This window comes from Gorilla gorilla, chromosome 17 (genome assembly GCF_029281585.2).
Source record: "Gorilla gorilla gorilla isolate KB3781 chromosome 17, NHGRI_mGorGor1-v2.1_pri, whole genome shotgun sequence".
Lineage (NCBI taxonomy): Eukaryota > Metazoa > Chordata > Mammalia > Primates > Hominidae > Gorilla > Gorilla gorilla.
Window position 1 is genome coordinate 53,446,870 of NC_073241.2, and position 27,301 is coordinate 53,474,170.

The 27,301-nt window shown below is 40.2% G+C and overlaps 1 protein-coding gene and 1 non-coding gene across 9 annotated transcripts in view; one reads left to right on the plus strand and one right to left on the minus strand.

Moving 5' to 3' along the window:
* OSBPL1A (oxysterol binding protein like 1A) overlaps positions 1 to 27,301 on the minus strand; it is a 235,375-nt gene that overhangs the window by 53,306 nt on the left and 154,768 nt on the right. For all 8 annotated transcript variants that reach the window (XM_063699127.1, XM_063699129.1, XM_019013908.4 and 5 more), the window contains 2 exons: positions 23,858 to 24,020; positions 9,662 to 9,818 (listed from right to left, as the gene is read on the minus strand). In XM_063699127.1, the coding sequence (XP_063555197.1) occupies positions 9,662 to 9,818; positions 23,858 to 24,020 (320 nt within the window). The remainder of the gene's footprint in view (positions 1 to 9,661; positions 9,819 to 23,857; positions 24,021 to 27,301) is intronic.
* On the plus strand, positions 2,913 to 3,017 carry LOC115931534 (U6 spliceosomal RNA). The gene has a single exon (XR_004068005.2). It is a non-coding gene; the product is annotated as a U6 spliceosomal RNA (small nuclear RNA).

Sequence of the window (27,301 nt, forward strand, 5' to 3'; positions counted from 1 at the left end):
TATGCAATCAATGTGTTTTGAAAAGAGCTGTGTATAAACCAAATTTTTCTGAGGATTCTAAAACACAAGGCAAACCAACCAACCAACCTGTAAAGGATCTATGTGGTTTTTAAAACAATCGCTTCCTTAATTTATTTACCTTGCAATTTTTTTATTATTATATATGGTGTTTTCTGAAAGAGGAAAATTCCTCCTAAGCTACCAAGCAAAGCAAATAAGGCCAAAGAACTCCGTGTCCCCTGAGGCGATTTTCTCCTTTAGGCAAAATTTAGATTGGCACAGCTCCAGAGGAAAACAGATACTTCAGTGTATTTGTAGAGACCAAATCCCTTAAGTCACCAGAAGTCAAGACACCCAATCTATGATTTATTAGAAGATGTGGGCAGAAGAAACAGGTTAAGGCAGACCATTAAAAGGCTGTTACTGTGAAAGATATTTGCCAGGCACTCAAAATCTTGTGTTCACGTGTGTTGGGCATGGGAGGGTTGGGGGAAGAGGGTACATCTTTGGATAAATAGATCGAGATGCCAAGCAAGAATATACGTTTTAATAAATATTTAACTGCTTCTTTCTGTTGACATCCTGGGGATTATAAGTGTTTATAAAGTAAACTTGAAATAGAAATTGGATATTTACCTAAGATATTGAAAAAGTCCAGGGACCAAAAGGAGAAAATAACGAGACCTCTGAATGGGGAAAGTAGTATCAAGGGACCCAGGCATAAATAACAGAGCTTACAGCCTCTCGTCACCTCTTGTTTACATTTGACAATGTAACTTTACAACCAGCTTTGTGGAGACCAGACACACCTTTGTATTCTCAATAAAATGAAAAACTGGCCCAGCGCAGTGGCTCACACCTGTAATCCCAGCACTTTGAGAGGCCAAGGCGTGTGGACTGCCTGAGCTCAGGAGCAGCCTGGGCAACACAGTCAAACCCTGTCTGTACCAAAATACAAAAAAAATTAGCTGGGCGTGGCAGCGTGTGCCTGCAGTCCCAGCTACCTTCGAGGCTGAGGCAGGAGAATTGCTTGAACCCGGGAGGCAGGGGTTGCAGTGAGCCGAGATTGTGCCACTGCACTCCAGCCTTGGCGACAGAGCAAGACTGTGTCTCCAGAAAGAAAAAAGAAAAAGGAAAACCACGTACATGGATTTTAAATATATGGGCAATTTTTCTTATTTCACATTTACCAACAGAAAACAATGTTATTCTAAGATCAGTACTTTCTTTTCAGCTACCTCTTTCTTAAATTCCAGTTTCAAAGGACAATACAAACTTCCAAAACTCAAACTTCTTTTCATATCAATTAAAAAGAAGGACAAAAACAATTTTATTTACCTGTTTTTGTTTAGGGTTCATTGGTTACTTTTTTTTTTTTAAAGGGGAGGAAAGGTTTCAGCTGTCTCCGAGGAATAAAACTACCAACAACGGTCAATGCAGTAGCAATGAACATCCTTACCACTCAGATTGTTATTTATAAATATTATTTCCCACTAAAATGAAATATGGCTCCTCAGAGAAATAGCTGACTCTATGTCTGGGGCAGGAAACAAATGATGTAAGCCTGAAACACTTTTTTCTTATCAGAAAGCAAGGCAGCTATCAAAGACAATGGAGTTATTGCCTACAAATATCTATTAAAAAAAAATTACCAAAGAAACCAATGAGGGTCCTGTCAGATGGACACAGAAGCTGACCCAGACGGGCTTACTCTGACCAAAGAGGGGGAAAGATACTGTAATAGGTTTAAACAAATCCAACCCATGGGCTCATATATTACCTTTGTAGGATGCTAGGGAACCAATATATAGATCATTTTATAAGGAGGTGCTAGGAAGCTCTTCTTTATTTTTTGAGACAAGTTTTGCTCTTTTTTTTTTTTTTTTTTGAGACAGAGTCTTGCTCTGTCACTCAGGCTGGAGTGCAGTGGTGTGATCTCAGCTCACAGCAACCTCCACTTCCTGAGTTTAAGCGATTCTCCTGCCTCAGTCTCCCGTGTAGTTGAGATTACAGGCACCTGCCACCACGCCCAGCTAATTTTTGTATTTTTAGCAGAGACAGAGTTTCACCATGTTGGCCAACTGGTCTTGAACTCCCGGCCTCAAGTGATACACTTGCCTCTGCCTCCCAAAGTGCTGGGATTACAGGTGTGAACCACTGCACCCTGTCAGAAGCTCTTCTTTATAGATTTTCAGCTAATAAATGTAGAAGGAATGACAGAATTGAAAGACTACTGTTTCGTAGCACCTAAAGAAATAAAGATGAAGACAATGATCAACCACTAAATCATTAGGTGAAAGACTGTCAGGCAACTTTATCATGGATATGTCAGATTGTCAATGACTAAACCCAAGAATCAATCTCACCATTACAGAAAGAAGAGAATCGGAAAGCAAATGCTCTCTGATTGATGTCATAGGAAGTACCTATGGTTTGTATACCTATGAATTTTGTGCTAAAAAACTGAAACATAAATCTGGCCACACCTTTGTAAATAACCATCAGTCCACAGGAAATTCAGGAGTAAAAGAACATGTGGAATGATACCCCAGGAATAGAACCAGCAATATCCAGATGGTAGAATACTCTACAGAACAAATGACCAGGTTTCTTGAAAAATAAATGGCAAGAAAAAATGGGGGAGGGAAGAGGAAACCTGGAGTAAAATGACTTAAGAGACATAGAAACCAAAGGCAGTATGTAGAACTTTGGGATCCAATTACTAAATACCATTTTGGATCCAATTACTAAATGACATTTACAAGACAATAAAGGAAATGTGAATACTAACTAAATACTTGATGATAATTAAGAAATTATTATTATACATGATAATAGTACTGTGGTTTAGAAGCAAAAAAGACTCCCACTGTTTTAGAGATACATACTGAGTTATCTAAAAGATGAAATGAGTGCCTGCTTTGGCAACACATATACTAAACATTGAAATGATACGAAGATTAGCATGACCCCTGAACAAGGATGACACGCAAATTCATGAAGTGTCCCATATTTTTTGTAGAAATCAGTTCAAGTAATCTACTGTACAACATGGTTTTTGTTTTGTTTTTTTTGAGATGGAGTCTCGCTCTGTCACCCAGGCTAGAGTGCAGTGGGGTGCTTTCGGCTCACTGCAACCTCTGCCTCCCAGGTTCAAGCGATTCTCCTGCCTCAGCCTTCTGAGTAGCTGGGATTACAGGCATGCACTACCACGCCTGGCTAATTTTTGTATTTTTTGGTAGAGATGGGGGTTTCACTATGCTGGCCAGGCTGGTCTTGAACTCCTGACCTCAGGTGATCCACCCACCTCAGTCTCCCAAAGTGCTGGGATTATAGGCATGAGCCACTGCGCCTGGCCCAACATGGTGACTATAGTTACTAACAATGTATTATATACTTGAAAATCACTAGAGAGTATAGATTAAAGTGTTCTCACCATAAAAAATAAGCATGTGAGGTATGCATATATTAGCTCGATTCATCCATTACACAACGTGCAGTATATATATTTCAAAACACCATGTTGTACACTACAAATATACAATTTTTGTTAGTTAAAAAGCTATGTCCCTAAAAAAAATAAAGATAAAATGGTATAGCTTGGATTTGCTTTAAAAATAGGAGGCCGAGTGCAGTGGCTCATGCCTGTAATCCCAGCACTTTGGGAGGTCAAGGTGGGAGAATGTCTTGAGGCTAGGGGTTCAAGACCAGCCTGGGTAACATAGCAAGGCCCCATATCTGGAAAAAAAAAATTAATTAGCTAGGCATGCTAGTGACTCCTGTAGTCACAGCTACTCAAGACGCTGAGGTGGGAGGATCACCTGAGACCAAGGAGGTTGAGGCTGCAGTAAGCTATAATCACACCACTGCACTCCAGCCTGGGCAATGGGGTGAGACCCTGTCTCACAACAAATAAAAATAAATCAGAACATTGATGTGGTGGTTTATAGATGAAACCAAGTTGGGCACATGGTAAACGTTGAGGGTGAATGATGGGAATCAAGGGTTCATTATATTATTCTACTTGTAGGCATGCTTGAAAATTTCCATAATAAAAAGTTTTAGAAATGGGATTATTCATCTGAAAATATTTTTTATTTCTCTTCGTACATAAGTTTCTTAGCTCTTTGCTATTTGGTTGATTTAAGCATAGTCTTACAGATTATGGCTGCCCTAGAAAACTGCTCTGATTTACCTACAGTAATCACTCATCTAGACTAGATGAGAACAAGCGCTTGGAGTCTGGTGAAAGTATGTCTCACCATCATTTGCTTAGAAAATGCTAGAACTGAAAGCAGTTCTAAAGAGTCTCAGCCCGTCTCCAAAAGAGCAACTCCTATCTGCTCTTAAACTAGGGCAGGATGAGGTCAATGTCCTGAGGAAAGATGCCTCACAGTTTTCCCAGAGTAATTCCTGGCAATAAGCTGGGCAACTCAACTTGGGTTTGTGAAGGTAATTATCATGAATCTAGACTCAGGCTGCCTTGTTTCTTCTTCCTAGCATACTTGAAGTGACCCCATGGCCTAGCAGCATGTTAGTCCTGGATGAGGTTTTCAAATTGGAGCCCTATTCGCTGGATAACCACTCTAGTCTCCTCCTGCCAGGCTGGCACTCCCTCTCATTTATTATGTCTCCAAATGCACTTTTGTGGGAGAGATGGATGTCACATGTAATGAGTGGCCTGCTGGCTTTTAGTCCTCTGCTTCAGCTGCTGCCATTCAACTTGCCAATCTGTTCCAGGTGTCCAATCTCCACTGGCCTCTGATGACAGACACCTGCCGTGGCAGGACTGCCAACAGTCCGCCTACACCACAGCACAGTGGTGCCCTCGTCTGACCTACATGCCTTTTAGAATACCAAGCATCTTCTTCCTTTACTATTCCTCTGAAAGCTTCTCATTGCCTGCTCCTTGGTCCCCAGTTCTCTTTTCTCTCTTGGGAGAGTTGAGATAGGCTTGTGTCCAGCTTGTGAAAGAGGTGGGCTTCACAGCAGAGCTGCTTGTGCTTCTAGTGATGCTACTCATTCTTTTTATTGCAACCCTCTACTTTCCAGGACAAGTACTCTAGGCAGGGAGCCGGGAGATAAAAGGAGAGCACAGGCTCCCATTGTCTTGGGGAACCACTGTTCCCTCCAGCCCCCAGCCCTCACCACAAATCTGGCTCATTCTGGGCAGGGCTCTTGCTCTTTTCCTTACTGCTCACTGCTCCTGGGTTCTCTGAAAATCAAAGGTGTAGCTTAAGTGCTCCTGGTCACTACATGATGAGGAATTACCCCAAATATTTCCTGATAGACAGAGTATTTTTCTACCCAGGGCACCAGAGGATCTCTGGGTGGGGTGACTTGCTGCTAACTCTATTCCCTGATCTAATGACGTCTGAGCCCAGATCATCTATCCCATATCTTTAGGAAGTGAGATTTTGTTTTGTTTTGGTTTTTTTTTTTGAGACAGTGTCTCGCTTTGTCACCCAGGCTGGTGTATAATGGCATGATCTTGGCTCACTGCAACCTCAGCCTCCTAAGCAGCTGGGACTACAGGCGTGTGCCACCACGCTCAGCTAATTTTTGTGTTTGTAGTAGAAATGGGGTTTCGCCACGTTGGCCAGGCTGGTCTTGAACTCCTGGCCTCAAGTGATCCACCCGCCTCAGCCTCCCAAAGTACTAGTATTACAAGCATGAGCCACCGTGCCTGGTCTAGGGAATGAGGTTTTAAAACCAAGGTAGTTTTATTCTAGTGATTAAATGTATTCATGTTAAATAATTTTTATTTACCACTAACAACATTTTCTCAATATAATCTTACTTCCTGGAAGGTATTTTCTTAGCTTACGTTTTCAGCCTCTTTGTTTACCTTCAATTCGTGGGTGCATTCCTTGTGTAAATGCTTTGTGTGCAGTGACAACTGTTATGTTACACTCCTCTTTCCTGCGGCTAAGAACTAGAATCTAAAGCAATCAGAAGGGTGAATAAACTAAGCAATCACCTGGGGTCCTAATCTACCATTTCAGCAAAATAAACCTCTCAGGTTCTTAGCCACATTTACTACAGAAGGCTTTATTCAAGCTAATCAAGTGCAAGTAATTAGAATCAGACAGAAAAAAAGTCCCTTTCATATTTCTGTTATAAAAAATCCTTCCCTATCTTAAACTTGTAAAGATATTTTACATTTTCTTCCAAAGTATTTAAGTTTTGAACTTCCACATTTAAGTGTTTGATTCATCTAGAATTCGTATTTACATTTATGAAATAGAGACCCATTTTCTTCTTTTCTTCCATATTAAATGATTATCCAAGCACAATTTACCAAACCATCTATTCTTTCCCTCACTAATCTGCTATGCTAGCTCTATTACATATACCAGGACAATGAATTTTCATTTTCAATAAGTTTTATCTCTTTCAGAAAGTTTCATTATTACACCCTTTTTTCCCCAAGACTTATTCCTAGGTATGTGACTTTTTTAAAGCTTCTGTAAATATCTTCTCCCTCAGTTTTAATTGTAGTTTCTGTCTGTTAATGGTCCACGGAAATTTAATTGGCTGATTTTGTATATGGCAGCCTAGCCAAACTTTCTTATTCTAATAACTTCTACAAGTTTTCTACGGAGATGATGTCATCATATTTTTTATTTCTAAGTTTTATGTGTGTGTGTTTGGGTGTGGCCTCCAAATAATACTGAATAAAGAAGATGACAGCAGGCATCTTATTCCTGATAAGAACTGTTTTAATATGTTATTATCAAGTAGTTTAAGTTTTAACCAGATGAAGTTTTCTTCTATTTGTGATTTGCTAATGTATGTATTGATCATTTTGAATAACTATTTAATTTTGTTGAAATGTTTAAAATCTATTAGGTTGACCATATGGTTTACTCCTTTAATCTATTCATGTTAATATAATGAACAACATTTACAGAATCATAACATGGATCCAACAGTTTCAGATTCTGACTAATTTGCTTTCTGTTAGTATCATCTACCCTGTATTTGGTGGCAAGGTTGAAGTAAATATCAGTATCTTTACCAAATATAATAAGTTGGGTAATATTGCTAACAAGTTAGAAGATTAGAGCTCAAAATAAACATAATAAATTAGGTCCAAGCTTTGAGAATTGCTCCCATGGAATGTGGCCAAGATGGCAATAAGCTCTGTAAATATAAACCTGACTACACTACGGTGTCCACTAATTTTCCACAAAGCAACTTGATATTTTCTGGAAAAAAAGTACCACAGAAATGAAGGTGGTAAGATTTTAACAGCTTCCACATTAAACTTCTGTTGCACAAATAGTTCCATGGCCAAAAAAGAAATTAATGGTTGAAAACGCTTGTTCTATTTTACAAGCAAAAGTTAAGCTGGGATTTAATACTTTCTATGTGAACTACAATTTATAATATTCTCTTTTCTCATTTTAAAAAATACACATTGTCTCTCTTTAAAAAATAGTTTATAATCCATATGTTTCCCATGTCTCCTAAATTTATGTATTTCCCAGGGGGTACTACTGGTGGTATGGGGTGAGGGAGAAATGCAAGGTTCCTATGGGAAAGTTAAATAAATTGTAAGTAAATGATTTTTTTTTTAATAGTAAGGAAAACAAAAATCTACGACGAGGTCAAATACAATTTTCACTTGAATTTTAAAGATAAAACACAAGACTTCAAATAAATTTTTTGGTCACTTCAGGCTGATCCCCCAGGTCATGTAGCAACATATGCCTGTTTTTCTAAAACACAACCCAAACTACTATGAATACAAATTATTCTTGATATCAATATAAAAACTGTCTATTATAATCATAGATTATTTATTATGCAATGTAGGGTGCAGGCAAGAGGGATGTGACAGCACTGAATACTCTTGTTTCCTATTCTAAAATTAAACTTTTAAATTATCTGTGGCATATGCTCTATTTATTTGATGAGAGAAGAACTTTATGAAAAAAGGGTTTTTAAAAAGTCCTATGAAAGCTACTTTTTAAAAACAGGAATTACGTCTTCCCACATATTACACTGCTGACAATTTCCTAAGTTTTCCTCTTTCACTTTGAACAACTGAAGAACGTCATACTACATTTACAGGTTTAGTAAGTTGCATCTCATTTATCAGTTACACTTTTCTGGTTAGGTCACCTGCTTGCATTTCTTTGTATTCTTCCTTAGTGACCTGTCCTGATTGCATTTGTTTTTGAAAGTTTAATCTCATCTTAACTTTCACATTTGTACCATTCTGGGTTTGACTTTAGAACACAGAATGTATGAATATGGTATAATATAATTCTGTCAAATGCAAAATAACTACTGTCATGATTATAGCACACATATGAAAGAACTACTGAGTCCCGACAAGCAATAAAGAAACCCCCTGTAGCTACAGCAGAGGACAGCATCTAAGCACAATGCTTTTTCTGATATTAATAATACTGAATATCTGCATGCTTCTTTGAACTTTCCAAAGATTTCACCTGTGTTCTCACCAGACTGGCATGGTGTATGTGTTAAATAGTTAAAGACTGTCTTCTCTTTAGAGATTGGTAGGTCTGCCAAGTTTACTGTTAAGTATTTCATGTCTTAAATAGAATTTTGTACTGCACTCCAAAGAAACTGATAGTAACTACAGAGGGAATCGGGAAAGACACTCACTGCTGGACACATAATTTGCAATTATAAGCATGTTTGGAGGACAACCTCTAATCCAACAGAAGAAAACTGTTTTTATCTAGTTGGTTACCTAAAACTCACTGATCTTTTAAAAATAAATACAAACTGAGACATTTTTTGTTAACAAAGGGAAAATACACATCAGCCAGAGAAGTGATGCACACATTTTTTTTCTAGAACAACAGTCAAAACCATTGTGGCCAGAATCATAGTACAGAAATGGAATTAGAGTTACACAACCTACAAATATTAAACAAAAAACTATTTTCCAGAAATTACCATTAATAACTCCTTACCCAAAAAGTAATTTTTATAATGACAACAGAATACATCCTTCACTGATCATTTTATAAAATATTTTACTATATGAACACTAGCATGCATATACACCACTGTCTCTCTGAACTTGGGCTGAAATCAGAGAACTGTGGGTATCTATTACGTCTCATTAATTCGGGACAATCTCTAGGACCAAGCCATTAAGGGGATAAAAACATACTAATGTTATTAGACAGTATAAAACGGGTATGTTCAGCAAGTCCTGGGTCTTAATAAAAGTCTTTGTTTAAATTTAACTAAATTGCATCAACAGACTGGCAACATTGCCACTCATTCTTAATAAAACCAACTAGAAGATCAAATGGCCAGAAACTAAAATAGCAATGGAAGGCAGAGTCATAAAAGATGTATGATGAGAAAGGGCACATAGGATCAGTTTTAACAGATAGTTCTGAATAACCTTTCTAAATCACCAACTAAAGGATTTATGTGCCCCTCTAAGAACATGATTGCTAAGCCCATGTGCTCTGTTCCTACAATTATAGATGATTCTCTTAAATGGACAGAGGAAAAAGTGCTTAAGTTAAATGCTTTCTTTAAGGTGATATAGCAATATAAATCCCCTACACGGGGAAAAATGAAGACAAGACATATATTTCTTTATGAATCCAAATGTACTTTATCGTAAAAACGCAGCAGTGACAACTGTCAGAGGCGATCCTACCTGTGTTTCTTGATGCCATTGGAGAGAGCATCTCCGCCACCACAGTCTTTTTCTTCGGACATTCTGTGTTTTCTACTGCCCAAATGCTCTCCTTCCTCTTCAAAGGAGCGTGCTGTCACTGCTTCCAATCTACTCAGGGACCTTTCGGACTCGGAATCTGTGGCAGAGCAGGTTCATAGTTAATGAATTGAACTTGGGTGTGAGGCTTCCGTAACAATGGATCCCCCCCTTCATGCCTCAGGCTTTGAAACCTAAGCAGCCTACTTTGTCCCTCAACAATCCATCTGTTAACTACCTCCTCAGGGATTTCACAGAACCTGCACCTAATATAAGGCTGAAGTGGATTTATCAAACAGAGGTACACTTACATAAGCTTACAAGTAAACAGATCTTACATAGTAAAAGACATCTCCAAAGATTACTCAGTTCTTTACGAAATCATATTCAGTGGTTGCCCCCAAAATTTCCACCTCTTTCTTCCCTCACAAAGCATCTTAAGTATAACTTCCAAAAAAATTTTAATTTTTAAAACTCATGTATAATGAAAAAGCTGTAGTAGCTAGCTGTCCTTATGAGAAGTTTAAATTACATCCAATACTGTAGACATAAAAGTAAAGTAATTTAAAAATACTTTAAAAAGGTCGGGTCAGTGGCTCACACCTGTAATCCCAGTACTGTGGGAGGCTGGGATGGGAGGACTGATTGAGGACAGGAGTTCAAGACCAGCCTGGGCAAGACAGCAAGACCTCATCTCTACAAAAAGTTTCAAAACAAAAAAATAACAGCCAGGTATGGTGGTGTGCACCTGTAGTCCCAGCTACTGGGGAGGCTGAGGCAGGAAGATCGCTTGAGGACAGGAGTTGAGAGACTGCAGTGAGCTATGATCACACCACTGCACTCCAGCCTGGGCAGAGTGAGACCCTGTCTCTATACAAAAATAAATAAAATACTTTTAAAAATACTTTTTCCAGGATGATAATATTTAAATTCTCAAGGACAAAAGCCCGAAGCAACCCTATAGTAATTGTCAGGCAGGCATTCTTAGGATGGAAAGGTCACATTTCCAATTGGCTATATATTCAGAGTGGTGCCATCTGCCAGTTTCGGAAGAAGACAACGCATTTTTGTACACGACAGTAGAGTTTTCAGGCACTTTCACATTCTTCATCTCTTTTGAGCATCACAAGGATGCTTTAGTGGAGGTGAGGTAGGACAATGTGGTTATTAACAAGCATGCTAATGGTCTCTCATGGCTTGTGAGTGGGCAAGACAGGATTTGAACCCAGGTTTTCTGACTCCTTCTTTAATGTTTTATGTATTTGGGCCCAAAACAGCAGTCACTCAGTCTCCATCAAACTTTAAATGGCGCCTGAGTTTTTCATTAAAATGGAAATTCATGATGACCTCCAACTTCCCATCTTAAGCAGAGGACAAGCCATTCCCTCATCCTCAGCTCTAAGAAAGGCTCTGATACACATTCCAGCAAACTTCCTATTTCAATAAATTTATCAACAATCTGCTAAATTTGTATTATAGCTAAACTGGTCAGGAAATAACAACGTTTTAGTGCTTTCTTTCTCCACTACTGCATTACATAATTCAGCAAAAATCACAGAACCTTACTGTTACCACATTAGGCTGACTCAGGAGAACGACGGTTGGACCAGCCCAAGTGCAGGTTAGATAATGCACCTTCGGCTCTCAACGCTGGACCCTATAAATGATCTAAGTTACCTGCAGAAAGGCTTTTAATGTTGGGAAAGTTTTGTTTTCTGTAAATATAACTTTAGTAAAATTTCTGAAAATATAGTTTTGTTCTGTCCTATACCTTATAACAAAGAAACAGATTTTTTTTTTTTTTTGAGATGGAGTCTCACTCTGTCACCCAGGCTGGAGTGCAGTAGTGCAATCTCGGCTCACTGCAACCTCTGCCTCCCAAGTTCAAGCAATTCTCCTGCCTCAACCTCCCGAGTAGCTGGGACTACAGGCATGCACCACCATGCTCAGCTAATTTTTTGTATTTTTAGTAAAGATGGGGTTTCACCATGTTGGCCAGGCTGGTCTCAGACTCCTAACCTCAGGTGATCTGCCCACCTCAGCCTCCCAAAGTGCTGGGATTACAGGCATGAGCCACTGCGCCTGGCCAGAAACAGACATTTTAATAATACATTTAAAGAGACATTTATTTTTCCTTGTCAATTTTGGCAGAAGGAAACAAACTATCATTGAAAAAAAATTAAAAACAATCTAAATAGTCAATAAGAGGGGGACAGTTGCCTGTCAGATGAAATAAGTTATTAACATTATGTTTACAAGAACAACTTAATGAAATAAAAGATTGTTTTTAACATACATAATGCTAAGACAAAAAAAAAAACCAGGATAATGCTTTGCAACTCTAAAATACAAGCAAAGAAATAATTTCTCTGCATTGAAGAAAGGCCAGTCTGGTTCAGGTAAACAGATGTCTGAAAACATGGGAGCAATACAATGACAGAAGTTTGTTTAGGGCACGTGTGGAAAGAGATCAGTTAGTTTTCTGGAGTAGGCACAGGGTTGTCAGGAAAGGCTGCAAAGGAGAGATGGCACAACGGCAAATTCTGAAACAGTGGAATTGGTGCTCGGGCGGAGGTGAGAGAGGTGCTCCAGGAGGCAGCAGGAACAAGACCTGCATCAGGGATGATAACAGCCATCTTGGGGTGGGGGTGGTTCCACTCCAACATTTTGAAGTTTGTTTCACTTGAGAAAAAAAAATGTAAAAAGTCAAAATAATTTCGTCTGTACTGGTATTATTTAAGACACAGTATTAGTTTATGATTTAGAAGTCATGAAAATCATAAAGCAATGAAGCAAAATACCTCAAGCATTTATGCACAGGATTGTGTGTTTGCAATTTAAGAGACATCAATCATAAGGCAGGGACTTACCCACCTAAAAAGAATTTTTTTTAGCAAAAGCAGACATAAACATTAAACACGAAACAGTAAGAGCTTCTATGAAGCAAAGACGGACTTCGCAGAACAAGATTTCAACTCAGTGACTACATAAAGATCTACGACCCACAAACTCATCAGTCACACTGAGAACCCCTGCGTGGGACCACTGCGCTGACCCCTAGGGATGCTCCATCAGATGACAGTGCAGACCCTGTCCTCTGTGATTAGCAGCCCCTGACTCACCCCCTCTGTGCCCCCTCTTTGTCCTTACTCTTCTCCCTGTCTCCCTGTGCCTCCACCTCTTTCTTCCCCCTCCCCTCACCCCCCTCCTTACTCCTCCTCTATACTTTGCTCTCAAACCTCTCGCTATAATATAGTCAGGCTATCCCCACCCTTCCCCTAAAGGGCTCCAAGAAAGGTCGTTAATTACTTCCACATTGCAAAGTACAATGGTCATTTTTCAATTCTTATTTTGACTCATCCACCACATCTGATGCTGCTGAATTCATTCCTCCCTTCCTCATATCTTGCAAGGCCTGTGAAGTGAAGGAAGCATAAGATCTGGTCCCTGCGCACGGCCCAGCAGCGGGGAAGTGTTTTGTGAACAAACGAGTTCAGTAGATTTCTCTAGGTGATCATAGGAGTCTGAACGGGGGCAGCGGGCTACAAAGGAGGCATCAGTCAACTTTACAGAGTGGAGAATGTTGTATCAGGAAAGAACTGTGGCTGATGATTGAGCTGCATTCGCTGACAAGGAGTAAGAGTGGGGATGAGGACAGTTACAACACAGCAGCTGTCCCAAGCAATAAGAACACCATGGCCAACACAGCGAGGAATGCAGTGTGCAGTGAGATGGCAGTGGAAGGCACAGAACGGGCAGACATGAGACTGTGAGTCAGTCTTAAAGCTGACTACATAGGATAAATAAAAAGCAAACACAGGCCGGGCGCGGTGGCTCACACCTGTAATCCCAGCACTTGGGGAGGCTGAGGTGGGTGTATCACTTGAGGTCAGGAGTTCAAGACCAGACTGGCCAACATGATGAAACCCTATCTCTACCAAAAATACAAAAATTAGCCAGGCATAGTGGCACTCCCCTGCAATCCCAGTTACTCGGAAGGCTGAGGCAGGAAGAACTGCTTGAACCCAGGAGGTGGAAGTTGCAGTGAGCTAAGATTGAACCACCGTACTCCAGCCTGGGAGAGACAGCGAGACTCTGTCTCAAAAAAAAAAAAAAAAAAAAGGTAGGTAGTGGGAAGAAATATAAAATGAAGCTAGGGATGAGGTAGTCTCCCGATACATGTCATGAGGTTCTGTATACTCACTAGAGAGAAATCATAAACTCTGAGCTTTCTAGTTTCAAAGGCAAAGAAGTAAACATCAATTACATGATTTACAGTGCCTGTGAAATAAAAACTAGTTGCTTAAAAGCCAAAGCTCAGTGATTTCTAGTGCAATGAATAGAGAGATGTGGAATGTATACTGTGTGAAATAGTTTGGGCTTACTCTGTCAGCAACAGAGAACCATTCTTGAGGGATTATACCTTCAAAGCCTTGGTCACACCAATCTATCGCTAGTACAGCATCATTTCATGTGGAGACTCACGGTTCTATAGATATTTAAGTTTAAACATGTTTAGCTCAATACCAAAGAGGGCATAGCCACTGTGGAGGCTGCTGATGAAAGTCAAAGCCTATCCATAGAAGTTATTTTCAAGTCTCCCTGTAAAACAAATCAGTGCTACATCTTGGTATCTATGAAGTGATAAATCAATCTTTTTTTTTTTTTGGCTTTTTTTTGAGACGAAGCCTCGCTCTGTCATCCAGGCTGGAGTGCAGTGGCACAATCTCGGCTCACTGCAACCTCTGCCTCCCCCACGCAAGTGATTCTTGTGCCCCAGCCTCCCAAGTACCTGGGACTATAAGCGCGCGCCACCATGCCCGGCTAATTTTTGTATATATAGTAGTGACAGGTTTCACCATGTTGGCCAGGCTGGTCGTGAACTCCTGGCCTCAGGTGATCCGCCCACCTCGGCCTCCCAAAGTGCTGGGATTACAGGCATGGGCCACCATGCCCCACCGATAATTCAATCATAAAATTCTGGGTTCTTCAATGTTCCCCCACATATAAACATCAGAATGTTAGTGGGCAATATATTAATGCCTTAGTAGAAAGCATGAAGGGAAGAGGTGCATCCTGCCTCCCATGTGCTGGTTGCAGTGCTCTCTTGCAGTAGGGTGAGGCCACGACACTCAGGCTTTCAGGACAAACAAGGAGAGGGAGGAGGGAGGAATGGGGAGTTGGTAATTAATGGGGATGGAGTTTCAGTTTGGGATGACAAAAAAGTTCTGGAGAGAGATGGTGGTGATGGTTGCATAGGAAAGTAAAGGTTCTTAATCCCACTGCATTGTACACTCAAAAAGGGTCACGTTGGAAAGTTTATGTTATGTATATTTTACAATAAAAACAACAACAAACAAACAAAAACCAGGCAAACACACAAAAACCTGTCCCTAAAAGCCAATGAGCTAGCTATCATGTTGGATGCATGGACTATATTCTGGTCTGGTTAACTCTTACCTCATTGCCAGGAAAACTGGTCGATTTTTCTAGAGCCATATTTTTTTAATGCAGCAGAAGGAAGGTATTTTTACAATATACATAGCTAGACTTCAGACAATGGCAGCCTGTCGTTATTCTTTTTATTTCCCACTCCATTTTCTCCTTAATAAACATACACGTTTCTATAACAGGCAAAACCACTCAAAAATTTTAGGAAACTTCTGACCCCTGAAAAACAGCATAAAAGATTTATGAAATAGCCCTACATTATTTACTGAACTTTTGATGAGCACTTAGGAAAATCTGTGCAGCCCTGAGTAATGACGGGAAATGGAATACGCTTGATAAGCACTTATTTGTGGGTGTGTTTACTCCCATCTAGTTCCAAAAGGATTCAGGTGACTCAGTCGATGATTATATTTTATAGGGAAACCATCAAGCCACGTGCAGTGGTGTGCACCTGTAGTCACAGCTGCTCGGCAGGCTGAGGTGGAGGATCACTTAAGCCCAGGAGTTAGAGACTGGGCAACAGAGCGAGACCCTGTCTCTCAAAAACATTAAGAAGTGTCAGAATAACACCTTGAAAAACATATATTTTACAAGATAAAATGCTCTAGTTTACAGAAGCATTGAAGGTGGACAGAATCTTTACCTGATTAGTTCCTCAATTAAAACAGCAGTATTAATAGAATTAAAATGTAAAATCCCACAAAGTTTGCTTTAATGTTATGGGTCGACAATGGCCCAGATCTTTAAAGTTCTTTTTGTTTGTTTGTTTGTTTTGAAACAGACTCTTGCTCTGGCACCCAGTCTGGAGTGCAGTGGCGTGATCTCAGTTCACTGCAACCTCCGCCTCCTGGATTCAAGCAATTCTCCTGCCTCAGCCTCCCTAGTAGCTGGGATTACAGGCGCCCACCACCACGCCCAGCATTTTTGTATTTTAGTAGAGACGGGGTTTCACCATGTTGGCCAGGCTGGTCTTGAACTCCGGACCTCAAGTGATCCACCCACTTTCGCCTCTCAAAGTGCTAGGATTACAGGTGTAAGCCACTGCACCTGCTTTAAGATCTTTAAAGTTCTGTCCATGTTAGAACTCAGAATTATTTTAAACACATTCAGATTGAACACAGTCTCCTTTCTCATCAAAATAGCATGGAAGCCAATGAATGGCTATCTCCGGGTTATGGTGACTTTAACTTTACTCTAGAATTAAGATCCTGACCGCTATGCTCCTTTTCGTAATTGAGTGAGAGAACTTTCCAAGAGTTGATTTGTTAATTTTTCCTACTATTAAAAGGCTGAAAGAAGAGGCCATAAAGTTCACAATATAAACATGCCAACAATTCTTGTAAGTTATCCTGATAAGCACTTTTTTATCCTGACCTTTGGAAACCAGCCTGAGAACAAATAGTACACAAAGCAGCAAGATGGGGAAGAACTGTGGATAACGTCCAAGTCACCCTTCCTCCTGTTACTGAAGGTAACAGAAAACAGTCAGGAAACGCACACATGCTTAATTTAATACCTTTATTGTTTACGGTTTCCCACGTACCAGGCATGTTCTGAAAATGTCCAAAGCAACCCAAGGTACAGCTTAAAATATCAGTGCCAAATTTTTATTTAGCCTTGAGGTACAACTGCATAAACTCAGAAATAGCACAGTAAATATGAAGAACACAAAGAAAGTAAACACAACCTAACACATTTAAAGTGAATCATAAACTGAAAACCAGGATGAGTCCAGAGGGGGCTGCCAAGAGACTGCTGCAATAATTTACTAAGGAAGTGACAAAAGCTTGAAACAGATTCTTGGCAGCAAGCAACAAGAGTCAGAGACATTCTAGACAGATCCTCTCTGAATGATGTCCAAGGTCAAAATTAGCCAAATGGTAGGGTATTGCTTGTGACAGAGTTTCTTAAAAGTACCGGCTCATCCCCAAGCAACTAAATCTACTACTGTTTTCTACAACTTGTAACATCTGCACATGTAATGGAAGATGAGGAGTTATACAAACCGTAGTGTGTGGGCTACTGGAAATCTTACGTGGATCTGTTTTGGGCTACCAAATCCAGAGCTTCCCAATTTCTCTTGTTTCTCAACATTATTTTTAGGAAGGTCACATTATGCATTAACTCTACAAAGAAAACAATTCTAGAACTAAAGGCCAGTTGCAGAATAATCCATAGTTAGAAAACAAAGTATTTTCATGTAACTTCCATGTAATAAGTCAACATTTACTAAGTACCTACCACACATCAGGTAAAGTGCAAGTTGTTGAAGCAGTTTGGAAAGATGAATGAGATATGGCTGGTGCCCTCCAAGTGTTCAAGATTTAAAAGATGTACTCTTACATCTGCTGAGAAATGCTAAAACTGGTTTCAATTTCATGATATAACTATCTATTGGTTTTGCCCATCTACACTATCGGATTTTATGCATTATTCATGCACATTTCAACCAAAATAGCATTAAGGGGAACGCTTAGCAAGAAAGCCTTTCTAGAGCAACTGATCTCAACATGTTTCTCAAAAGGAAAATGAACACACAGTAAGAAAACTTTAATGCGTTCTGAACCTACAATATTCAAAGAGCAGGAATTTTCCGTGAAACTGCTCTCAGACTAGTTACTAAAGAACAACCACCATGAAATTAGTTATTTAACCAGTAATAAGTGTTTCAAAAACAACTCCTTAGAAGATTATGAGAGATTCCTAAAGTCATGTACCTTTAGTTTTCTCTCCTTTCACTAATTTTCATCTGCCCCCTCCCTGGTAGCAAGTATCCTATCTCCAACTTTATTGTAAACCCCTTGGGAACAAATGTCATTTTCTAATATCAATACTATCTCATCCCTCCTTCCTCCTTTGCTACCCATCCCTACTCTCCCCTACAGAATCCAAAGTGGTGAATATAGATGCATAAAATCACCATGCATTCCTGATTATCTTAGGCTCATTATTGAATAACAACATATTTTTAGGGAGGACAGAAACATCAATGACATTTCTTCAACAACCTGCATTCGACAAGCATTTAGAGAACTCTGATTCTGTGCTACGTACTTCAGGGATGTAAACAGATATGGTCCCTATTATATTTTTCTTTCTTTCTTTCTCTTTCTCTCTCTCTCTCTCTCTCTCTCTCTCTTTCTGACAAGAGTCTTGCTCTGTTGCCCAGGATGGAGTGCAATGGCGCGATCTCGGCTCACTGCAACCTCCGCCTCCCAGGTCCAAGCTATTCTCCTGCCTCAGCCTCCCAAGTAGCTGGGATTACAAGCATGTGCCACCATGCCCGGATAAAGTCTTTTGTATTTTTAGTAGAGGCAGGGTTTCACAATGTTGGTCAGGCTGGTCTCAAAACTCCTGGCCTCAAGTGATCCACTCGCCTTGGCCTCCCAAAGTGCTGGAATTACAGGTGTGAGCCTCTGCGGGGTCCTATTATCTTACAAACAAAACACAAGGAGGCTATAAAAGAGATGTAAACTGAAGGAAACACAAAAGAAGAAACTAATTCTGCCCGGAGGAGTCAGGAAAGGCTACCCAGGAGAAGAGATATTTGAGAGCCTTGGTAGACAAAGTAGCAAAAAGAAAAAGCAACACTGATAGGGTAGAAATATATATGAAGAACCACTTTCTTCTTCTATAAAGCATTTCTATAAGCTTATTTGAAGAATACTTTATCCACAGTGGTTTCTCATGATATCTTTTTGTTTCAATGCGCATGAATGTCTAGCCCTTTTCCCAGGAAGTGTTCCCTTACAGCTAGATCCGAAATTTCACTTGACATAACCATTTCATTCCTTAAACACACCCACTCCCACACGCACACACACAATGAGGACAAAATGTGAGGCTTCATTAAATTTATCTCCTTTTAAATAAGTTTACACAATGGAATTTAATCAAATTTGTGGGGAAAAAAATCTGTGTGCTTTATGGAGTTTTATGAAATGTTTCGTCACTGAGCTTACTGGAAAAATAATTTTCTCAAGCGATCCCGGGGGGATGCCAGGGGGCTGGAAAAATTCCTCTCCTACACTGCTGGCTCTGCACCAAGGCTTGCTTCACCCACCGTATGAGTAGATTTCCATTGATCTTGCTTATCTGAAAAAGCTTAAAGGGATATGATAAAGGGAAACAGGAAACCACATGGACTTTAGATCTAATGAAGTTATTCCTTTATTTTAAAGTAACACGAGTTAACAACTTTTTAAAAGATTAAACATTTAGTGAAAATATTTTTTAAATCTTTTAAGAAAAGTAAGTTGAAAAATCTTTTTTTTTCATACCTTCTCAATATCAGAATAGGCTTGATTTCATCTATCGTCATGATTTAGGGGTTAAAATTAAGCTTCAAATGAAGTGGAGGTTTGTATACTTTTCATTGCTCTTTTCTAACTGTGCATCCAACTGCCTGACATCACTACTGCATCTGAGGCCTGGAGGAGGCACTGGTGTAGTAAGTGGAGGGAACAAGGGGACAAAATGAGTGTGAAGAGGCAGTAGGGTCTGGATCATGTCGAGAGCCTTGAAGGTCCGTGAAGGCATCTGAGTTTCATTTCAAGTGCAATGAGAAACCACTGAAAAATTCTAGGTGAGGGAATGCGATGATGTGATTGTCAACAAAGGATCACCATGGATGGTGTGTACAGGATGAACTTCAGCAGGCCAAGGCTGGAAGCACCAAGATCAGTTAAGAGGCTAGAGGAAAGTAGGTGCAGTGCGGGTCACCATAATGAGAGCTAATATCTGCCAGCCCCTTAGTGTGCCTGGCACTGTTTTAAGTACACTACAAATATGTATTAGTTAATTCTTTGCAATGATCCTATGACCCATTTGCCGATGAAGAAATGAGGCAGAGGAAAGTGAAGTAACTTTCCCAAGAGTAGGGGAATTGGTAGAGCTTTGACTAAGCAAGAGCCTTCAGCTTGAGTACCTATACTTTTAACTGCTACCCTCCATTAGTAAAACACAGATGAATTCAAGATATGATTTGAAGGCAGAATGGCCAGGCCTTGATTCTATGTCTCATGGAAATGTCACGAATCACTCCTAGTTTCTGGCTTTAGGAGATGAAGAGGTGCCATTTACAAAAATGAGGCCAATTCCAGGAGAAATAGTATCTGGGAGGAAGAGCAAGCATTCGTTTTTTATACATAAAGCTGACAGCTGAATATGTAAGTCTCTAGCAAGAGATCAAGGCTGGAGATATAAATTTGGGGACTGTGGCAGTCAGCACAAGGGCTTCCCCAAGACGTCCATGTCCTTATCTCTGGAACCTGTGAATATGTTACCTTTCATTAATAAAAGGGACTTTGCAGATATGATTAAGTTACGTATATTGAGATGGGGAGATTATACTGGATCATCTGAGTAGGTCCAACGTAATGCCATAGGTCTTCATAAAAGGGAAGGAGCAAGGCCAGAGTCACGGGCAGTCAGAGAGAGACTTCCAGATGGAGGATGGGGCCTTGAGCCAGGGAATGCAGACAGGTCCCTAGAAGCTAGAAAAGGCAAGGCAACAGTCTCTTCTAGAGCCTTTAGAAGAAACACAGCCCTGTGGACACCTTGATGTTGGAACTTCTGACCACCAACTGTAACAGAATATATTTGCATTGTCTACTAAGCCACTAAGTTTGTGGTGATCTATTGCAGTAGCAATAGCAGACTAATACAGGAATTTCAAGTTAGTATTTAGTTATACAATATTGAAAGTGTAGGTGAAGGAAGCAATAACTAAACAAAAGTCTCCTTGAGAAGTCACAAGGAGACGGGTACCAGAACAAATGAGGAAGAGATGGCCTTAATGAGGGGGGACCATTTGTTCTCTTGTAATAGAGTGAAGGAGGAAATGGGGATGGAGGCTGGTGTGTAGAGACTACAGCAGGAAGATGAAGTCATTCCCATATGATGGCTTTGATGATTTCAATGAATTGGGTGGCTAGGTCAACAGCAAGTCAGCACTTGACAGGGCATCTGACTCTTCATTTTAATGCAGTTTCTACACTGTGCCAAATTATTCCAAGATTTTTAGTAGGAAATAGGAGTAACCACAGAAGGGCTACTGTGTTCATGCAAGTGTAACAAAACTCAGGTGTGCTATTCAAGGCAAGGAGAATATGCTTGGCACCTGACCCTTGCTCCATTTCCTATAGCCATGGCAGGATGTGCTGATGAGCCCAGGCATTTGGACTGAGCCTCAGGATCGTTCTCAACACAGCAATCCACAAAGCAGCAGATACTGCAAAACAATCTGAACTGGCACTTGAGATGAAATGTATTTGCCAATCCTGATCTAGGGACTATGGTTCTTTTTCTCTCTTCCTCCCGGAGGAGATGACTATTAAAATATTACTGAGAAACAGAAAGATAGTGGCTGCTAGATGTCTATCAAGAAGAGAAGGATTAAGGAAACTGTGACATAATTATATCATGGACTTTCATGCAACCTTGAAAAAGAGTGGGCTAGAGCTTATAACACTGACAGTAAAGATTTCTAAGACAAGTTGTCAGGAAAAAGCAAGTCCAGGGCAATTACACTGCTCCTTCCATTCATGACTTAAAAAAAAAATCTATGTATATACACAAGCACATATATATGTGATGCTCAAAAAAGGTCTGTAAGAGAGTATATCTGGCTGTTAATCAGAACCTCTGAGGAGGAGGAGGAGTGCATGATTAACTGGGATAACAGGTGAAGAGAATTTCACTGGGTTCTCACATACTTTTATATGGAATTATTTAGAACAAACATGGGGTTCTTAAATAAAATTTTTAAGGGTTTTTTTTGTTTGAGACAGGGTCTCATTCTGTTGCCCCCAGGCTGGAATGCAATGGCATGATTACAGCTCACTGCAACCGCTACTTCCTGGGCTTAAGCGATCCTCCCACCTCAGCCTTCTGAGCAGCTGGGATTACAGGCATGCACCACCACGCCTGGCTAATTTTTGTATTTTCAGTAGAGACGGGGTTTCACCATGTTGCCCAGGCTGGTCTCGAACTTCTGGGCTCAAGACATCCTCCTACCTTGGCCTCCCAAAGTGCTAGGATTACAGGTGCTCAGCCACCATGCCTGGTCATAAAGTTTTATTTTTAAAAAAGAATATATAACATGAGCAACTGAAGTATCTGGGCTCTTTTATATTCCAAGCTCTATGCATTCAGACCTAGCATCCCTCTTGTAATTTTCCTTTTTGGATGCTCCCCACAGAAGAAGCGCCACTGGACCTGGCACAAGGTGGACGTGTAATAAATGTCAGCAGTCTTAAGTGTCACTCATTCTCCCTCCGACCTCCCTCAGACAGGCTAAATACTTCCCTTGCCTTGTCACTCATTCCATCGATCTCAAATCCTACCTTCTCTTCCGAACGTGAGTCACTCTGTTCACAAATCCCTTATTTAATTGACAACCCGTCATCATTATAATCTTCTTTGTCCAATTGTTCCCAAATCTGGCTATGAAAATTACTTCTTCCCTTTCTTTTACTTCTATCAAACCTCTATTAATAATGTTCCTGTTTGTCTTAATCAATCAATCACTTCCCCGTCAATCTACATTCTACCAACATCATTTTCCATGTACTGTATTATCATACCATTTTCTTTAACTTCCTTAACCTAATCTTCAGTTCTCATCTCTCCTACCTCTCACCATGCTTTCTCTCTTTCCTGTCCTGTTATGAATTTGATCCTTCACTTCCAATACACCAAGATTTCTTGCATCTGTGATCAAGTGTTGTGAAACTCGGTAACTGTATATGCTCACCTATTATATATGCATTTCATTTTCTCCCATACAACAATTAATTTTTCTCAGTCCCACTGATCTCCAACCACCCCCTTCCATGTTCCTTTCCCTTCTCCCACCCACATCTGCCTCAAAAAATTTGAAAGTAAATTCCAAAAAGGTCAAAACTACTTAGCAGTACCTCCTCTCATCCTCAAATCTCCACGTGCATTCCCCATTTTTTTAGCACTGAGTATCACCAGGCACTGTTCTAACCACTATCTAAACAGAGAAACTCATTTAGTCATCACACAACCTACTGAAATGGACACTATAATTATCCCATTTTAAATATGCGGAAACTATGAACAGAGAGGTCATGGAACATGCCCCAGGTCACACAGCTGGCTAGTGACAGAAGCTCTGGAGTCCATGCTCCTTGCAGAAATACTATGCCACCCTTTAGCGTGTGTTTCTGAGGCAAAGTTAAACACCTCCTCTTCTCTGCTCCAGACACATGGTGGTCTCACCTCTACTGTGGCACTTAGCATACTGTGCTATCACCAAGCACTTGTGCTTGGTTACCTGTATTCTTTATATAAAGACCTCTTTGAAGACAGAAACTGTCTGTCTGTCTCTCCTTACAATATGTGCTAATGCCTGGCACTAGGAAATGGTCACCCAGTAAAGGACAAATCAAATGTGGGCAGTTTTAACAGCACTCTAACCTAGCCTAGAATACATCTTCAGTATAGGCAGAGACTGTGATGAATTTCATTCCACACTTTCAGACACCAGCCTTAATAACATGACACACAAAAAATCTGGGGAGCTATACCGATACATCGCTGTTTATTCCAGGAAACTCTAGGTGACATCTGCTGTAAGGTGGTGGACTCAAGGGGACATTGCTCATTTAGGTGGTGGACTCTAAATCACCAACAATGCAGAGGGAAGGATCCCAGAGTTACCTGACAGCGCATCATAGAACTCGTCCTCGCTAAGGATGCTGGCGGGTGGAGAGCCTTTCACCAGAGACTGCTCTAATTCATGATGTTCAGTGGCCAGCGTCTCCAGTGCTTCTGACAAGATTTTGTTTTTTTCTTGCTCTTGTTCCAATTTAAAATTCCTCACCTAGAAGAAAACAGATATACAGAAAAGACTTCAGAGTGACAGGAGACACAGACTTACTCAGAGGATGTGAAAATTAATTGCTTTTGATCCAGTTCAATTGCAACATCAAAAATGAAAACAGTCCTGTCACATGCACATGGATGAATGAGCAAAATTATTAAACTAATTTTGTTCTTCCCATGGGGCCTTTTCTGGCAACAGCTTAGCTAATGAAAATAGATTAAGAACTAGCAAACAAATTCAGCTCAAATGATCAGGATCCTGGTATAAGAACATCAGTCAATTCAGAAATCATACAATTCTTTTTAAACATAAAGAATATTTCTCTCTCAACATTAAGTACACAGTTAAAAAAAACAGTTTCAGTAAGTCTTGGAACAAAAATTTTAAAAAAATTCTAAATATTAAAAAGCAAACTACATCAAAGCATAAAATATAATCCCTCAGTTCACTCCCAAAATAGTTGGTAATAGTTGGTATATCAAATGAAGGGAAACAGGTTGCCTGGTAATGACTATAAACATTCTATTTTTCATTTTTCTTTTTTTTTTTTTTTTGAGACGGAGCCTCATTTTGTCGCCTAAGCTGGAGTGCAGTGGTGCGATCTCGACTCTGAAACCTCCGCCTCTTGGGTTCAAGCTATTCTCATGCCTCTGCCTCCTGAGTAGCTGGGATTACAGGTGTGCACCACCACATCTGGCTAATTTTGGTATTTTTAGTAGAGATGGGTTTCACCATGTTGGCCAGGCCGGTCTTGAACTCAGCCCCTCAAGTGATCTGCCTGCCTGGGCCTCCCAAAGTGCTGGGATTACAGGTGTGAGCCACCATGCCTGGCCTATTTTTCATTTTCCAATTCCATATTTTGGTTTCAACTCCACATTTTACCTTTAACTTAGTATACTAAAAAAGTCAAAAGATTATCAAAAAGGCAAAGCCTGGTTTGATTTTTTTACTGTTTGAAGTTACAATCTATTCCTCCTATCTAATGCAGGAGTATCTGAACCTTTTGGTTGACCAAAACCCTCTAGAATTCAAGTCACCTAATCCTTATAAAATAGCATGTACTGGATTTGATAGGGACAGTTTTGCCTATTTTCATATCAGTAGTCCGGAAATCACTACTATTCTTTAATCTTGCTGGATTTCTGGAGCCAATGTGCACTATAGACAGACAGGAGGCAGAAAAGCAGGGATCCACTGGTAGGTAGCAGCAGCGTCTTCTCAGAAGTCTCTTGTTCGTTAGTTTCCTCTCCTATAAAATAAGAGGTTTCTGCTATCACCTAATAATCTAATCAGAAGTCTTCAACATAGTGGTCTTCAAACTACTTTTTTTTTTCTACTTTAGCAGCAGAACCTATTTCTCAACTGTAATCCCAACATATAAAATAGATGTTTTCGAAAGCAGTTGTGCACTGGGTGACACTGAATGAGGCAGAAGCCCCACTCCTTTCACTTTCCCTTCCCTCCCAGAGGTCCCCTCTAGGGCCCAAACCCAGGTGGTATCCCAACAGTTTGAAAAACACATGGCAGTGGTACCAAAACAGATACACAGACCAATGGAACACAACAGAGGCCTGAGAAATAACACCACACGTCTACCACCATCTGATCTTTGACAACCTGACAAAAACAAGCAATGGGGAAAGGATTCCCTATTTAATAAATAGTGTTGGGAAAACTGGCTAGCCATATGCAGAAAACTGAAACTGGACCCCTTCCTTATACCTTATACAAAAATTGACTCAAGATGGATTAAAGACTTAAATGTAAGACCTAAAACCATAAAAACCCTAGAAGAAAACCTAGGCAATACCATTCAGGACATAGGCATGGGCAAGGACTTCATGTCTAAAACACCAAAAGCAATGGCAACAAAAGCCAGAATGGACAAATGGGATCTAATTAAACTAAAGAGCTTCTGCACAGCAAAAGAAACTTATCATCAGAGTGATGAGGCAACCTACAGAATGGGAGAAAATTTTTGCAATCTATCCATCTGACAAAGGACTAATATCCAGAATCTACAATGAACTTAAACAAATTTACAAGAAAAAAAACAAACAACCCCATCAAAAAGTGGGTGAAGGATATGAAGAGACACTTCTCAAAATAAGGCATTTATGCAGCCAACAAACATGAAAAAAAGCTCATCATCACTGGTAATCAGAGAAATGCAAATCAAAACCACAATGAGATACCATCTTACGCCAGTTAGAATGGCGATTATTAAAGAGTCAGAAAACAACAGATGCTAGAGAGGATGTGGAGAAATAGGAACGCTTTTACTCTGTTGGTGGGAGTGTAAACTAGTTCAACCATTGTGGAAGACAGTGTGGCGATTCCTCAAGGATCTAGAACCAGAAATACCATCTGACCCAGCAATCCCATTACTGGGTATATACCCAAAGGAGTATAAATCATTCTCCTATAAAGACACATGCACACATATGTTTATTGCAGCACTATTCACAATAGCAAAGACTTGGAACCAACCCAAATGCCCATCAATGATAGACTGGATTAAGAAAATGTGGCACATATACACCATAGAATACTATGCAGCCATAAAAAAGAATGAGTTCGTGTCCTTTGCAGGAACATGGATGAAGCTGGAAATCATCATTCTCAGCAAACTAACACAGGAATAGAAAACCAAACATCGCATGTTCTCACTCTTAAGTGGGAGTTGAACAATGAGAACATATGGACACAGGGAGGGGAACATCACACACTGGGGCCTGTTGGGGGGTGGGGGGTAAGGAGAGGGAGAGCATTAGGAGAAATACCTAATGCAGATGACAGGTCGATGGGTGCAGCAAACCACCATGGCACATGTATACCATGGCACATATATATATATGCAGAACACTGCATGTTCTGCATATATATCCCAGAACTTTAAGTATAATTAAAACAAACAAACAAACAAAAAAGATTCAGTTAGGGGGTTAAAAAAAAAAAAAAGAAAGAAAAGAAAAGCACTGGATGGAGTGACATCCAAAACCTCCTCTAGGTCACACTTTCCATCTCGAGGTTTTGGGAACTGTGGCCCCTCTCACAAATCCTGCATTACTCACTGCCAAATCTAACCCTTTTACCTCTTGACACTCCCTCTCCCATGCTCCTCCCCACAGCCCCCAAGGATGAAGGCTCTTCTCTGTTCTGTGGCCCTGAGTTCCTGCCAGCTGCACATCAGGTACAACACTCTAAGGTCCTAGACATAGCTTAAGATACAGTTTTACTGAAATGTTAAGTTTATAGCAGAAACAAGGTTAAACCCA